Here is a 14957-nt window from a genome sequence, read left to right on the forward strand (position 1 = left end):
ATTATAGTTAGATCGCATCATACTCATGTTTGTTCAAGTTCAGATTTCCCTGGTAAGTTTGGCTTTAATTAGTAAGAATTAGTAAATTAGTGAAACTAACTTGTGATTGGTCAAGTGCGTCTGTTGGTAAGACCTCGATACCACAGCCTCACACCACGATCAATTCTGCCCAGGCTCTGGCTCCACATGACATCATCAGGGTAAGATAGCAGCACCCATACCCAGGATATTCTGGCTTCATTTTTGTTGAGTGCTAGGAAGTGGTAATTTATCATCCATCTTAATTTACAGTTTATGACCTAAACTGACTTGAACTGACAAAGAACTATTGCTGAATGTTCTAATTCAAAACCACAATCAACTGTTAAATGAATCAGTTCAAGCTTAATGCTTATCAGTGCCACCTTGTTATTTAAAGATCAGGGGCCGTATTCACAAAGGATTTTATCTTAGCGCTAGGAGTGCTCCTAACTCGCGCTAAAACATTTTACGTAGGAGTTTTTTCTTAAAAGTTATTCACAAAGCCTTTGAGACCTACTCTTACTAAGGATAAATCACTAAGAGTGAACTAAGAGTGACGCGCCATTGCTATGGATGACGTTGATTCTCGTGCACGAGTTTAGAAGCGGTCAGTGCGGTGATTGGTTGTTCAGACGAGCCCACTAAATTACCGAAAAACAAGGAAATAGACTAGGCTAGAAATGAATTCCTATGAAGTAGTTATGGACAGTGCAGTTAGCAGAATACACGCATGATGACAAGTTTGTGCAGACCACGATAATGAGGTTGTAGCCTGCACGTTCAAGAGAGAGAGAGAAAGCAAACTATAAAAATACGTAAATTGCTTTCAATCAAGGAGGCAATTAAAAGCACCCTGCAAAATACTATCCAATGAGCATTTTTCAGCACTTAAAACACTTTAAATAACAGCCCATACCGCCGTTCAAGTCCCCCTATCATGATGGATGTTGAAAACGTGAAACGCAAGCGAAAGGCCAATTGGTCCCAGGACCAATTGTTACTACTTGCCCAGTTTGTGCTGGAGCGGAGGGGGGTAATAAAGGGTAGATTCGGGGCTGGAGTGACCAGTAAGAAGAAGCGGGAGGCATGGGAAGAAATATGCGTAAACATAAATGCTTCCTTCCCTGCTGTTTGTCGCTCTACCGACGATTGCGAAAGACGTTGGTATGCCCTGCAATCACAGTGTAGGTTTGAGATTGCCGACTATAAAAGAGCTGGTGCGGCTACAGGTAAGTCCATTATTATCATTGCTTGCATTCATTTGGGAAATGCATTTGCATGTCTTAAATTTACAATTAACAAAGGCTACAGTGATATGAAACGTGAATGAAACTGAAATTTAATTTGTTGGAGGAGGATCTGCACCAAAGCCGTTGTCCCCGGTCGCATCGGTGGTGTACGCCGTCCTAGGCTCGGACGCAAGCATTACTGGCCTTCAGGGTGCAGCTGATCCTGCAGTCGAGTTGCTAAAGGAGATTGAGGGGTATGCATGCAATGATTTAAAAAGGCTTCATGAAAAACCTTTCTGTTTAATATTTACAGAAGAATTACAACGTGCAACTGGTCAACCCACTTCCCAAAAATGTGTTACAAATTAAATATATATATATTCCCCACAGGAGAAATGAAGATGAAAGTCCAGCTGCAGCATCACATCACACAGCTCTTCCTCTTCTCCCCCTCCTAGCCCTTCCTCTGCCAGCTCTTCCTCTTCCAGCAGCACCTCCTCTCACAGCTCTTCCTCTCCCAGCTGCACCTCCTCTCACAGCTCTTCCTCTTCCACCCCTTTCTCTTCCAACTCTCCCTCTTGGTGCACCCACTGGCTCTCCTCTCCCTCCTGCTGCTGGTACCAGTTCACTGTACGAGAAGAAATTGAGGATGGAAATGAGGGTTTTAAAAAGGCAAAGAAAGGTCCTCAAAGCGAAAGAGTGGCTAATAAAAATGAAGACAGAATATTACAGTCTTAAGATCGAAAAGTTGAAAAATTGAAAAAATAAATGTTATGAACTACACATGTGTGTTGACTGATTTGTGCCAAGGTGTTAAAATGTGCCAACAATACCTAAAATGTGTATTCACAAAGTGATCCCTAAATGCCAGTCCACTCGGTTCCACACGGCCAAATTCATTGTCATGTTGTCGAGCGCCATCATCATCATCATCGGGGTCATCGTCCTCTTCATCGTCATCATCGTCTGGCTGTGGAATGTTCCTCCGCTTGCAGAGGTTGTGTAGAATGGCACATACAGTGATGACTGTGCTTGCCCTCTCTGGGGTGAGGCGTATTTCGCCGTGGAGTACATGAAACCGACGTTTCATCTGCCCAATTCCTCTCTCCACAACATTTCGTGTATGTTTGTGTGCTCTAACATATATGGAGGAAAACGGTAAACAATAATAAATATGGATTTAACAAATAAAAGGCGTCAAAGAGCCAATACGATGTGTTTTACGCATAGGACTAAGCGTAATCTGCGTAATCACTTACATGTTATACTTTAGCTGTGCTCCCGGTTGTGGATTGAGGTAGGGTGTCAAAAGCCACGTCTTGCAGGGATAGCCACTGTCACCCAGCAAGTGACACCCAACTGGTACATGGTGCCTCTCAAAAAGCTGCCTCAGACCGCTCTCCATTAAAATGCGCGAATCATGGGTAGCTCCAGGCCACTTTGCAACAACATCCAGTATGTTGAAATTTGCATCAAAAACAACCTGCGTGTTGATGGAATGCACTTTCTTCCTATTGACGAACACGTCCTCATCTTTTGATGGAGCAATTATTTTTATGTGCGTCCCGTCAATAGCACCGACCACACCGGGCATACCTGCAATCGCCATGAAGTTGGCTTTGATCCTGTGTAATTGTTGAATGTCCAAAGGAAACCGGATAAACTGTTGGATGATATGTGGTCTAGCTAGCGCGTTGATAGTTTGGTTTATGGCACGGCTGACTGATGGTTGTGATATTGCTAAATCGTCGGCATTGCAAAGTTGCATTTTCCCTGTTGCTAAATAACGTAGTGTTACTAAACATTTTATTTCGGGACTAATGGGATTATTCCTGTTAGTCGGGGATGTTATTGCATCCCGCACTAAGTCCACAACAAGTTGAATACCCTCACGATTTAGCCTATATCTCTTGATTAACTCACGGTCTTCCATTGTCTCCAAAGCATTTCGTCTCGCAGCCATTTTAGGATTCTTTGTGAATAGGTCTTAGTGAGTTAGCAGTCCTCTTGAGGACTTTTAAGCTCTCCTTGACTTAGGTGCTACTTTTAGGCCTAAAATACTTTGTGAATTGCTCTTAGTGAAAAAAGTTAGGAGTCCTACATTTAAGAGTGACACGCCCATTATTTTTAGGAGTTACTCCTAAATTCGCCAGTTAGGACCTACTTTTAGCCCTAAAATCCTTTGTGAATACGGCCCCAGATCACCATGTTTCCTAATACATTCTTTATTTCCCCCCAAACTTTGCTCTACCACAGATCTGATACTATTTCATCAAAAATTACATAGATATGTAGATGAGTGCTGGAAGTGGGAAAATACAAAAAGGGAAGATCTTCACTTGATCAGTTTTCAAGCTTGATCAGAAAGCTGTCTGGCTGCGACTCAGAAACTGGCCGGAGTGCAAAGCCTTTCCTTCTGCCAGCCTTGGATCCGAGCCTCGCAAGCGTTTCTCTCCTCAGCAGCAGTTTTTCCCCTACAGTGATGTCGCTGGTGGATTTTTAGTTTCATGCTGTTTTGTCTCTTCTGCTCCGTCATGGATGGTGATGAACAGTACGCATTGAGATCATTTTGAAGAGGCTAGACAAGCTGCTTGGATCCCGAGAGCTGCAGGCGTCTCAGCTGACTTTCAGCAGAAGCCTCCCCCGAATCCTAGTTGGAGGAATTGCGGGATTTCTCGAGTGAAAATATCCCACAGATCTGACGACAACGTTTGGAAAGAACAGAAAGAGGCTGACTATCATCAGACTGAGGGCTTGTTCTGGTTAGGGGAGGATAATGCAGCAAAAATAATGCAGCTAAAGACTTGCCAACGCTCGGCAGCTTAATCTTAGTGACTGGTTTTAGGGAATTAGCTTGGTTAGACCTATGAAGATTCAGCAGGGCTCGTCTATGAGACATATTGAGTCTTGGAAAACACTGTGAGACTTTTAGCTTGACGCGTGTTCTCAAGGACTGAGATGCACGTTCCCTTTTGTTTCTTTTGAATAAATTATATTCATTTTGTCTGACATAAAGTGCAATCGCAGATGAATCCGCAAACAATAATTGTTTTTATTCAACAAAACATTCTGTACACAAGACGCTGATGTTCGACACATGAAACAGTCTTTGGAAATCCTGTAATGCAGAACATCTTGGATCGGATGTTGAGGGAAATTTTGGTTCTGCTTACGTCTTTGACAGTTCCCTCTCTATTCTTCCTGGAATAGCTAAAATCCTTGGAATACACTCCAAACACCGTCTGCTGCATGCATCCACTCTGCAAATCTTCAGTGCGTCTCCAAAATCAATGCAAGTGGTGCCCAAACAAGCTGGGACAAAGGCTTTCACCAGTTTGGCTGAGGCTTTTCTCTGGTACGTGTCCAAATAAGGTTTCCTATGACGGATGTGGACTCTCAGGTAAAAGACAAGCGTCCTGTTTGTGGCCCAATCTCGACATGTTAGTTTCTTTTCTGGACTTTGAAACAAATGTTCTCGCAAGTGCTCAACATCTCGACCTCTTCACAACCCCTGAAATATGCCACGTCCTTTGCCACAAATGAGTTCAAGACCTGGTGATGACTTCCCCCTGGCAGCTCTTAATATTATCTCCCATCTCTTTCCTCTCCAGAGACTCGTGTTGGCTTTGCTTTGCTGAACCATTTGCTTTTGCTTGACCTGAAGGCTCTTGAATGCAAGAAACAAACAAAAGAAGAAGAAAAAATCTGCTGGTGAAAAAACTTCAGCCCAGTCAGCTCAGGCTCGAGCAGCAAATGGCTTTCTACAAGCTATCGGAAACCTTATAGCCAATTAACTGTGGTTATCTGTCTGTTCAGCTTTTTGCAATCTGACTCTGAATGTGTTTATACCAGCGGTGGAGAGGACATTTAGTCAAGTACTGACGATTATACCTCCACTTCAGCCCAGAGAGAGACGTTTGAATTTTTAACTCCTCTACATTTATATGACATCTATAGGTATTTGTTACTTTGCAAGTAAGATTATTCCATAAAAACTGTCTAGAATAGGATATAAACACCTACTCCATGTTAGGGGATGTGGCATGGATCAAATTATTATGTCAAATACATGTTCTGTTCTCTAAGATGGTTTATGTGGTACTTATTATTACACTAATGGTTCTTCAAGTGTTTCTTAAATTCAGTTTGAATTGGTTATTTGATGGTAGAAAAACAGGGCAAAATGTCATGATGACAGTTGAGACTGACTTGTGATTGGTCGACTGTGTGTATGAGCTGGACGTCCACACTCCAAAATCTATACTGCGCACACTCTGGCTCCGAATGACAACGAAAGCTTAAGGGGGCGGCACCTGCCTCCGGGATGTTTTAGCTTCATTTTCATACAATGAGGAGGAAGTGGAGATTCTATCAGTCTTCATCCAGTCTATATGTTTCAAACAAATCATCAGTTTCTTTTATTCATAAGTCAGCCTTAAACACATTTTTATTATTTTAACCATTCTGAAAAAAGAATCCAAATTAGGATTATTTCCTATCACAAATTAATTTATGACCTTAAACATAACCTGCTACTGGCTCTCGCTTAATCCAGAATCTACAGATATGGGGGTGGAGTTGAACTTTAAATTTTTCTCATCCTCGCTTATAACAGATTTTGTTTTACATTTTTGCATTACTACCTTTATGAAACTTTAAGAGAGTTTTATAAATTCTTTTCCCTTCACTTTTGTCATGTTGGCTATTTTTTTTTTGCATCTGTCTAACAGATGGATTACACAGCCATTTTCTTTTGTTACAACTGCCAGGCATGTCATATCTTCTCAGCCAAACCATGAGCCAACGTTACATCTCATTTTCATTTCATGATTATCATAAAATGCATGCCCACGCTCATACTTGCATGGACAGACACGCACACACACACAAACACTGCTGGTCTGCAGCCTTCATTGTGACCCCTGATGTCTCCAACAGCTGCTCTGTCCCTACCTGACACAAAACAATGCAGACGTCTCCTCAGCTCTTCCTGTCGACTTTCTCTCCGTGGTTTTTCTTTCATCCTCCCTTTCACCACATTCATGCATTCTTCAAAAATGATCAGGCAGCTCTCACTTATGCATTTGACCAATTTTAACAAAAGCCTGTGCAACATTTTTCTGTAAATCGTAAATTAAATCTACTTCAATTATGTGACTTTTCTTAGACACCACTAACACTATTAAATCCTAAAAAGGTATTATGAAGATTGATCACCCTGTGTCCTCTTCACTTCCTTATTATTTCACCTTAAACCTTCCTCTATTCTTAATGCGTTTTCCCCTCCAGTCCCTCAACCTTATGTTATATCTGCCTTTTCACCATTCCACCTTTTTCTTTGTTCCTCCTTTTCTCTCATCAGCCACCTTTTTACTGCTTCAGTCTAGTTCTTTAAATGTAAATAGGTGGCTAACAGCAGGGGGCACTGCTGTTCCTCAAATGTCAGACCATAATGACAGTAATTCATGGCTCAAAAGGGGCCTGTTTTTTTTATGCAGTTGTGCATTAGAGGTCTTTTTCTGTTTGATGGTCACTGTGAGATTGCAGCAGGTTGTCAATTTAATCATTTTACAGGTTAGAAAAGACCAGGATGTATTCAACTCAGAGCAGCAGCTGTGAGGAGATTTAAGGACACGAGGAAAGCAGCGAATATGGGAGCAGCTGTAAGGCTGTGTAAAATTTAATTAAAATGTAGGGATAATATAGGGATTTTCATCAGCTCACTTCACACGGGGCTTTAAGGGATGGGAGTGGAATAGAAGACGAAAAAGAGCGTGTTTGAGTTTAGGTGCACCTTATCTATTACTGTAATAATTAAGAAGATGCATGTAAAGATCTGTTCAGTCAGGAGAAACGATGACACATTTTGATCCTTATCTCCATGTGACTTCCTGCTGTTAACTGCATGTTCAGGATGCTGCAAATTCCCAAGGAAAATCCATCATCTGAAAGCAGCAACAGAAATATTCCTATCTCAGGTAAGTTGCAATTACAGGAAATCTGTAAAGTTTGTGTTTTGTGTGTGTGTGTGTGGGGGAGGGGGGGGGGGGGGCTCCAGCTATTACCCATGGGCCATGTTGTGGAGACCCAAATCAGATTCAGGATACAATAAGGTCTGTGTTGTGTTGGGGAATTGCACCTGTTTCGTTTGAAAGTATAAGAGAGGCTACACTTGATATGCTCTATCTCCCTGGTTACCATGCACACCACGACCGCGCTCGTCATACTGGGCAGCATGTTCGCCCAGTATCCTCCAAAAATACCATTATTATGCATTAATGTCATGATTGATACCAGAGTCTGTGCTGGAGAAAAAATTGGTAAAAGCTATAAATATAGTTGTAATATATATATATACATCATGATGAGTTTAATGGTTTATATATGTATGTATTTATTGTTGAACCTATGACTGTTTTCACCTTCATTTATTGAACCAAAAAAAACGACTGAACTCTACGTCTGTGTGTTTGTCCGTGTGTGTCCGTGTGTGTGCGTGTGTGTGCGTGTGTTCTCACTCTGGTGTCCGATGGCCCTGAAAGCACCGTTTGACAGTTTCCCAGAATCCTCTGCACCAGGAAGTCTCTCGCCGGGGACGTCTTATGCAGCTTTGTTGTGACGATGATGGAGGAGGAAGAATTTGAGTTGGCGGAGGATTTGGAGTCGATTCTGCATCTCACCCCGGAGGTGCAGCTCGCCATTGAGCAGGTAGGTGTTTTATTCACTTACTGGTGTTCTTAAACGTCGCTGCTGCTCTTTGTAACACACACACACACAGCTGTTAGCAAGCTATCTCACCCTGCTGCTGCTCTCTGGGTGTGACGCTGTTATTACGACCACCAGCTATAATATATAACGTTAGCTGGGGATAATGTTAAGATATCTGATGACACAGCATCTGTAATCTCACTGGTTTACTAATCTATCAGGTTGTCACTCTATCAGTACATCTGAGAATCACATTACAAGGCTTCACCTTAATGCACATTGAAGTCATCCTCAGATATACAGGGAGACAGACAGCCATGACTTTCTGACTAAAGTGTTTTGTGTGTCTTTGTTTTCAAGGTTTTTCCCAGTCAGGACCCTCTGGACAGAGCAGACTTCAATGCTGTGGAGTACATCAACACACTGTTCCCCACTGAGCAGGTGATTGTCCACTGTCGCACACACAACTGCAGCTACACAGCAACACTGATCATTGTTTCTAACATGAGGCCGACAGTTTTTTGTCTTTGTTTAGCTGAGAACAATTTGTCTTTTATATTCAAATAGTGGGTCTTTTACACAGCATGGGTTAATATCAGTTGATAGACATAATTATCATAATAACCGTGGTATAATTTTTGTATTTATATTATTACAACGCTCGATAAGCAACACAAAAGTTTACAAATCTGATGTCAACCAATTATGTGTTTACGTCCTCACTGTGCTGATAATATGAATAAGTATTATACCCATTTGTTTTGGACTTAGGTTGATATTGTTTTATTTACAATCCCTACCAACATGCACAAAACAAGACCCACTGAAGTATCTAATTGAAACTTTTCAGAAATGATGCACTATGCAGTATCCATCAACGATACATGTATGTGTATCTATACTGTTTCTCCATGAGGGGTCACTGTAATCCTGTAGTTTATGTTCATGTACTGTGGAAAGCTGGATGTATTTTCAACTACTTTTATTTGTATTCAACAGGTGATGTTACTAAATACAAGTTGTCAATATTATAGACCAGATATGTTATGATAGTTTGTACACACATGCATGCTAGATGAATGGTACTTCTGTTTAGAGATGGTTCTTTTGTAAGAGCAGCAGCACGACTAACATAGGATTAGGTACTAAAGTGATATAATAAGAGTTATTAGCCATAGAAAACATGGTAAAATATTTCTTTGTTTTTCTGACTTCTTGTCTCTCTCAGTCCCTGGCCAACATTGATGATGTGGTTAACAAGATTCGTCTCAAGATTCGGTGAGTGAATGCAAATTATATAATGATGCGTGTCATCTTTTTTGATTTATTATTTTCATCTTTTGTTGACTGACATTTTGCATTGCATTTCACAGGCGTCTGGACGACAACATCCGAACGGTGGTGAGAGGACAGACCAACGTTGGCCAGGATGGCAGACAGGTGAGTTGAGCTGAAAGTCACGAGGAAACATACATCAACTTTGAATTTTTAGCACTGTAATAACACAGCAGGATGACCATGTATGGGGAGATAAAAAAATCACATCTGCATATTTTAAACTCTCACGGCTGTGCCTGTTCATCACATGTTTTTTTTAAATAGTGTCCCCCTAAAGTTAGATGGTGCCATCGGTTGCTCTCAACCCAGACAAACATGTTCCTCCCCCTCTCCTGAGCTTTTCTTTCTCCACACTGCTTCCATGGAAAAGGGCAAGATGACTCAGATCCATTCCCGCTGCTTAAACTACCTCTCTTTACGGAAAACATGTCTGGGAAATGGATTCCCATATGTAAATACTTAGATTTCTTTTAAACCCAGGCTTTTTGAGTCCTTGCCTTTTCTTGTGGGAGCATGACGGAAAAGAGCAGCCCCTTCTGATTTAATCCAGGTCCTCACTCTGTCAAGGAGTTGTGGCTTAAGAGGAACGTGACACCTGACGGCCAACCGGCGTATGTTCTGACCAACTGACATGATTAGGTGTGCGTTGTCGTCAGGGTGTCTGGCTCGGTGGCCCTGTCTTTCCCAGTCAGCTACCGTTGCAGTAGCAGAAACGCTCTAAATCCCATCCAGACCAATAACATTATACAGTCACACACAATAATTTGAGTTTATTTTTCCAGCCCCACAGAGCCATTCCAACATTTCCAGAGGGAAAATTTGTTCTGCAGATGGAAAGGCGGAGAGGTGTTCATTTCAGGATGGTGATGGAGGCATAAAGGCAGCAATAGAATAAAAGCAACAGGATCAGCAGTTTAATCTTTTCTCCTATTTACTGAACTCATTCACTGAGCTCAATGCGATCCCCAGTTTTGAAACCCAAGATGGTAACATTTGTAGTGAAGGATGTAGAGAGCAAAGATAAGAGGAGAGAACAAACTAGAGGAGGTCAGGGGAATGATTTTTCCTTGTGTTTTTTTTATGTCAAAAGATGGTCAATTTAATGAGAGTGTGGAAATGAGACTGTCCCTGGCAGCTAATAGATCTGGTATTTAGTGTGTAAGTGGCTGTTTAACACTTCCCATGTTTTTTTTCCTGTCCACATTCTATTGGATTTATTGCACATGAACCTTGAATGTGTCGTAGCAGCTGGTGATTTGATTAAATCTCTGTTGAGAGACAGAACCCACCGTGTTATTTGAAATTTATAAATGAATTGATACAGTGAGGTGACAAATTATGGTATGGTGAATTGGTGCCTTTTTCATAAGACACTTGTATATGCCAGCTGAGTTTACTGCTACACACAGCTGCCATTGTACGATGCTCTCTTTGTGCCAAAGTTCCCACAAATCTGTTGCACTTGTTGATTCATTTGTTTATTAGCTGTACTACTCTTCCTTTGAGGAGTTGGGAGGGCTTCAGCCAATCCCAGCTGACTGGGTGGGAGACGGGGTACACCGTGGGCAAATCATCAGTCTATCACAGGGTTGACATATAGAAACAAACAACCTCGCTTGCTTTCACACCTACAGGTGGTTTAGAGTTGCCAATAAAGCTAACCTGTGGGAAGAAGCCTAACCAGTATAGGAAGAACATGCAAACTCCAAAGATAGAGGCCCTGGCAGGTTGGAAACCAGACCAAATGTACCGTCCCACCAGTTCATCTTAATCTGCTTATTTTTCATCATTATCCTTCTATCATTTGAACTCACTGTCTTGTCCTTACCTTATATTTATGTTTTGGTTATTATTTTGTTGTATAAGATGAACCCCTGAGCAACCAGCCCAACATCCCTTGGCACTGACCTTTTTCTCATATGTAGCGTGCAGTAACAAAGTTAGGTGCAACATTTTTTCATAGACAAAGGGCTTGTAAGTCATCAACAAAAGTTGGTGCACCTGTAGGAATAGTTTTCATGACTCTTCAAGGCTCCATTTACATCTGTTGCTGCAGGAAACTGTTATTAATCCACCTAATTAATCCCTGCGAAAGATCTATGGAACTGCAATTTAAAGTTATTTACTGCAAATAAAATCTGGATAATTGTGGTTTCTTCCTGGTTGCTGAGGTTTGTAGCTTGGCATCTTTCTGTGGGTACATTTTTTTAACATGCGTTCTTTATTTAAGTCTATTGTGGTATCAAGGAAGCTGCATTTAAAGATACATTTCTGGGTGGTCGTCCTATAGAATAGACTTAAATGTAAATGTTTAATGTTGATCCAGAAAAGGCTGTACACGGCTTCTTTTATTTAGTTAACACCCTTTTAACTCCTCAGAGCTCTGTCTAATACTACTTCACTGTACTTTATTACTCTAAACTGCTGCTGTCTTTGTTCGCTCTCTAATATACAGTGTTTAGATTGTCTTTCTCCTTCAGTTGTAAAACTCAGTTTGTTCCTCAACTTATTTTAGTGAGTGAAACAACAGTTGTTGTTTTTAACAAAACCCAGAAGAGATGGTCATTTAAATCATTTTCTTAGCTTTTCTCATCCCTGTCAGGTAAAACATTAAAAATGTTTACATGAAGTGTTGCACCCAGGCAGTGGTCCAACTGTTAAATGGGGTGGTCGGATGTACCATGTAGTATACCCTCTATTTAAGAAAGTCAAACTGATGTCTGTCTGAGGAATGAGAGCAGTGTATTTCGCTCCTGTTTAGGTTTTGGAAAGAAGCTCCCCTTTCCTTCTTTCTAACTCTATAATACCACTTAATGTGTGCCACGGAACATATGCTCCTTATTGCAGGTTAGAGATACACTGGTGTGCATATGTGCATGTTCGTGTGGGAGCAGATAACATCTTGGGCACGGAGGCGCCTGCTGGGCAGTGGTCTTTCTCTCCGCTTTCCTCAAGGCTAAATACAGGAAATGAGCGCTAGGATGCGAGCCAGATTGACTGAACCGAGTGTGCATGAGCGACAATTGTAGCCTTGGAGGTTCTGGTCTCTTTTGCGTGCAGTTTGCTCTGGGAAAGCTCTTCAAAGATTTAGTGCCACTCCTTTCCTCCTCACTCTCAGATCAAAGAGTAATCACATAACCTGCCTCTTTATTTTTTTCAATCTCCAAACAACCAAAGGGTTTTATGAGGCATGAAAAGAAAGAGTTACATTCAAACTGAAGGCAGCTTGTGATCATCTTAACTGAAGAATAGAAAGACCGCCTCGTTTGTTTCAATGCTACATCCCCACGACTATTTTTCATTTTAAAACGCATCAACGCTTCTACACATATGCCTGGAATCCACACTAGTCCAGAGTTTTAGAGCTGCTCACACTGAGAAGTTTGGAAACATTTCTAGAGTGTCTAGACTCTTTGCGCATTTGAGTCTAGACAGGTAGAGACTGAGATGTTTGGAAACAATGAGATGGATCTAATCTAATTGGGTCTTTTCGGGCCACTCCTATCACAGGACCCTCTTCTGGACTAAAGCAACCAGCAGTAGTTGTTGACCCTTTGTCTTAAATAACATCTGTTGCGAAGTTAAATTCTGCCACGTTACAACTGTTCACATGCGTTGAAGACAAACTTTTATTCGAGCAATCTGCAACAATTCTGCAACTACCAACCACGCTGCCAGTGTACACGTATGCCCAGTGTACGAGAGTGTTCATGTTATATGCATTTTCAGGACAGGGATTAAACCTGATAAAGAGCAAAAATGCACAGAGATTGTTTTAGTTTGAAAATGCTGCCAAAGATCTGTCAGGTTTATTTCCTTTATAGCAGAGGTCTTCAACAGGGGGTCCGCGACACCTAGGGGGTCCGCGGAGGTACTGCAGGGGGGTCGCGAAAAATGTTTGGTTGATTTTTTTATGATTTTTTATTTGCTTTCTAACCAATTTCCCCCCCCACAAATTTAAAGGTCTTTAAATACACATTAACATGCATCCGACATATTGAGAGGCTGATATGACCCTCTGCCTGACAACTTCCATCCGTCCAAGGTTAGATAAGATGTGTGCTACCCATCAGGGTCTGACATTTCACTAATGTGGGAATATGTGTGCCATCCACAGAAGGCTTGAGGATTCACTGTCTCTTCTACATGTATGTTTAAAATAAAAACTAGAATCTGTAAATTACTTTAATAGCTCAGTGTTGTATGCAAGATGTATGTTTATAAATGGCAGTTGCATGGCCACCCTGTACCTAGCACATGTTTAAATTAAAAACATGAAAATATGAACCCCTGTTATATTTGAATAGCTTAGTATTGAATGCACAATAACAGGGTAGCTATCATATATCCCTATATATGGCATTAGGCCCAGTTTAATATAAAACACAATTTTATACAATATATATTGTATGGGGTCCCTGCTCCATCTCTCCACCAGTTTGGGGGTCCTTGGCCTAAAAAACGTTGAAGACCCCTGCTTTATAGGATTAAATGGCAGAATGGATTTGTTGTGACCTGGTTATATAAGGGGTCGTCTTAACTTTGACTCCAACACACTGTCACCAGATATTATTCTGTGAAATGACACAGAATGGAAAATAAATCCACTGCTGTCACTGCAAGGTGTGTGTCCGTGTGTGTTTGTCCATGCGTTCGTGCATGTGTGCATGCGTGTGTGTGTTTGTGGGTGTGTGAGAGAGATTGTTTGAATGTACGTACACTGTTTTTCCCTTTGCTCACTCGCTGCTCACTTGTCTCCGAGAGGTGCTTGTAAAAGTAGTAAATTCCTTGCACAGCTGGTGCCGGCTGTTAGCATTCCTCGTGTGTGTGTGTGTGTGTGAGTCTGAAGTTGTGTCTGCAGTGCCGCCACAGCACCGGGCCAAGTGAAGCCAATTACCTTGGCATCAGATGTCGGAGCAAAATCTCTGTTTAGGTCCATCAAAGGACAGCTGCCATGTCAGACGATGTGGAAATAGTAGAATTGCATCTCAGCCGTCGTACAGTTGTATATGTCAAATGTTGTCCAACTCGGTCTGGCTTTATAGGCTTTTAAAACTGCTAATGACCTCTTTAGCCTTTTAAAGTGACAGCCTTGATGCAGAGCTTAGCCGTATGGCCTGTATGCCAGTTTAAAACCCATCTATCTATGTCAGGTATCTCGATAGCTTGTCAATTAGTCCAATTAGTCCGTTTGACATCGGTCCCATTCTAGAGCCGGGACTGGACTCAACATTTTCACATGGACCAAAGCCAGTGGTGAGACCGGACAGAAAAAAAATATCCCTTGGAAATTTGACAAAGACCGGCACACCACAACTGACACACAGATGTTCACTCTGCCCGGATACTCACATTATTATAGGCTAAGTGTGTTCAGCAAGTAAATTGACATTGACAGTTGTTTTAATATATATATACATGGGGTGATGGATTTAATTAAAAGCTTAATCAGGAATTATTTGGGTATGTTAACTGCTGACAGGGTTTCAAAATTCACTGCCCAAGAATTTGTGCATAAAACAAAATCAAGACTATTGTACCACGTGTTTCATTTTTTTGGTTTTTCCACAGATACCCCAAGGCAGTTTAATGGGCATTTTATAGCCTGAGTCATTCACAATTAATACACAGGACACTAGAGTTTGTCAGCTCAGTGCATAG

At 41.4% G+C, this 14957-nt stretch overlaps 2 protein-coding genes and 1 long non-coding RNA gene across 4 annotated transcripts in view; 2 read left to right on the plus strand and 1 right to left on the minus strand.

Annotated features, from left to right (window-relative positions):
* The first annotated feature begins 1247 nt into the window (after window positions 1-1247).
* LOC128440269 (uncharacterized) lies at window positions 1248-2033 on the plus strand. The gene is made up of 2 exons (XR_008338498.1): window positions 1248-1504; window positions 1641-2033. It is a non-coding gene; the product is annotated as an uncharacterized LOC128440269 (long non-coding RNA).
* On the minus strand, window positions 1531-3235 carry LOC128440268 (putative nuclease HARBI1). Of its 2 annotated transcripts, XM_053422934.1 has the most exons (4): window positions 2510-3235; window positions 2084-2386; window positions 1778-1878; window positions 1531-1744 (listed from the first exon to the last, which is right to left on the minus strand). In XM_053422934.1, the coding sequence occupies exons 1-4, from the start codon at window positions 3211-3213 to the stop codon at window positions 1677-1679; spliced, it is 1176 nt and encodes a 391-aa protein (XP_053278909.1). In that variant the 5' UTR covers window positions 3214-3235; the 3' UTR covers window positions 1531-1676. The 2 variants fall into 2 exon arrangements, with proteins under 2 accessions (XP_053278909.1, XP_053278907.1); XM_053422932.1 differs by having other exon boundaries at window positions 1531-1878.
* A 4585-nt stretch (window positions 3236-7820) lies between these two features.
* The window catches only part of vps53 (VPS53 subunit of GARP complex), a 28258-nt gene continuing 21121 nt past the window's right edge, over window positions 7821-14957 (plus strand). The window contains exons 1-4 of the mRNA XM_053422640.1: window positions 7821-7958; window positions 8319-8399; window positions 9187-9236; window positions 9332-9398. Of these exons, the coding sequence (XP_053278615.1) occupies window positions 7872-7958; window positions 8319-8399; window positions 9187-9236; window positions 9332-9398 (285 nt within the window). The 5' untranslated portion in view covers window positions 7821-7871. The remainder of the gene's footprint in view (window positions 7959-8318; window positions 8400-9186; window positions 9237-9331; window positions 9399-14957) is intronic.

Source organism: Pleuronectes platessa, chromosome 5, assembly GCF_947347685.1.
Source record: "Pleuronectes platessa chromosome 5, fPlePla1.1, whole genome shotgun sequence".
Lineage (NCBI taxonomy): Eukaryota > Metazoa > Chordata > Actinopteri > Pleuronectiformes > Pleuronectidae > Pleuronectes > Pleuronectes platessa.

What these genes read in the sequence shown, in the direction of transcription:
- LOC128440268 (XM_053422932.1), bottom strand. Translation starts at nt 3,213, where the DNA reads ATGGCTGCGAGACGAAATGCTTTGGAGACAATGGAAGACCGTGAGTTA. An exon ending in GCACAGCTAAAGTATAACAT is followed by an intron (nt 2,387 to 2,509) that starts GTAAGTGATTAC and finishes CATATATGTTAG; the next exon opens with AGCACACAAACATACACGAA. An exon ending in TTTGTGAATACACATTTTAG is followed by an intron (nt 1,879 to 2,083) that starts GTATTGTTGGCA and finishes CTTCTCGTACAG; the next exon opens with TGAACTGGTACCAGCAGCAG.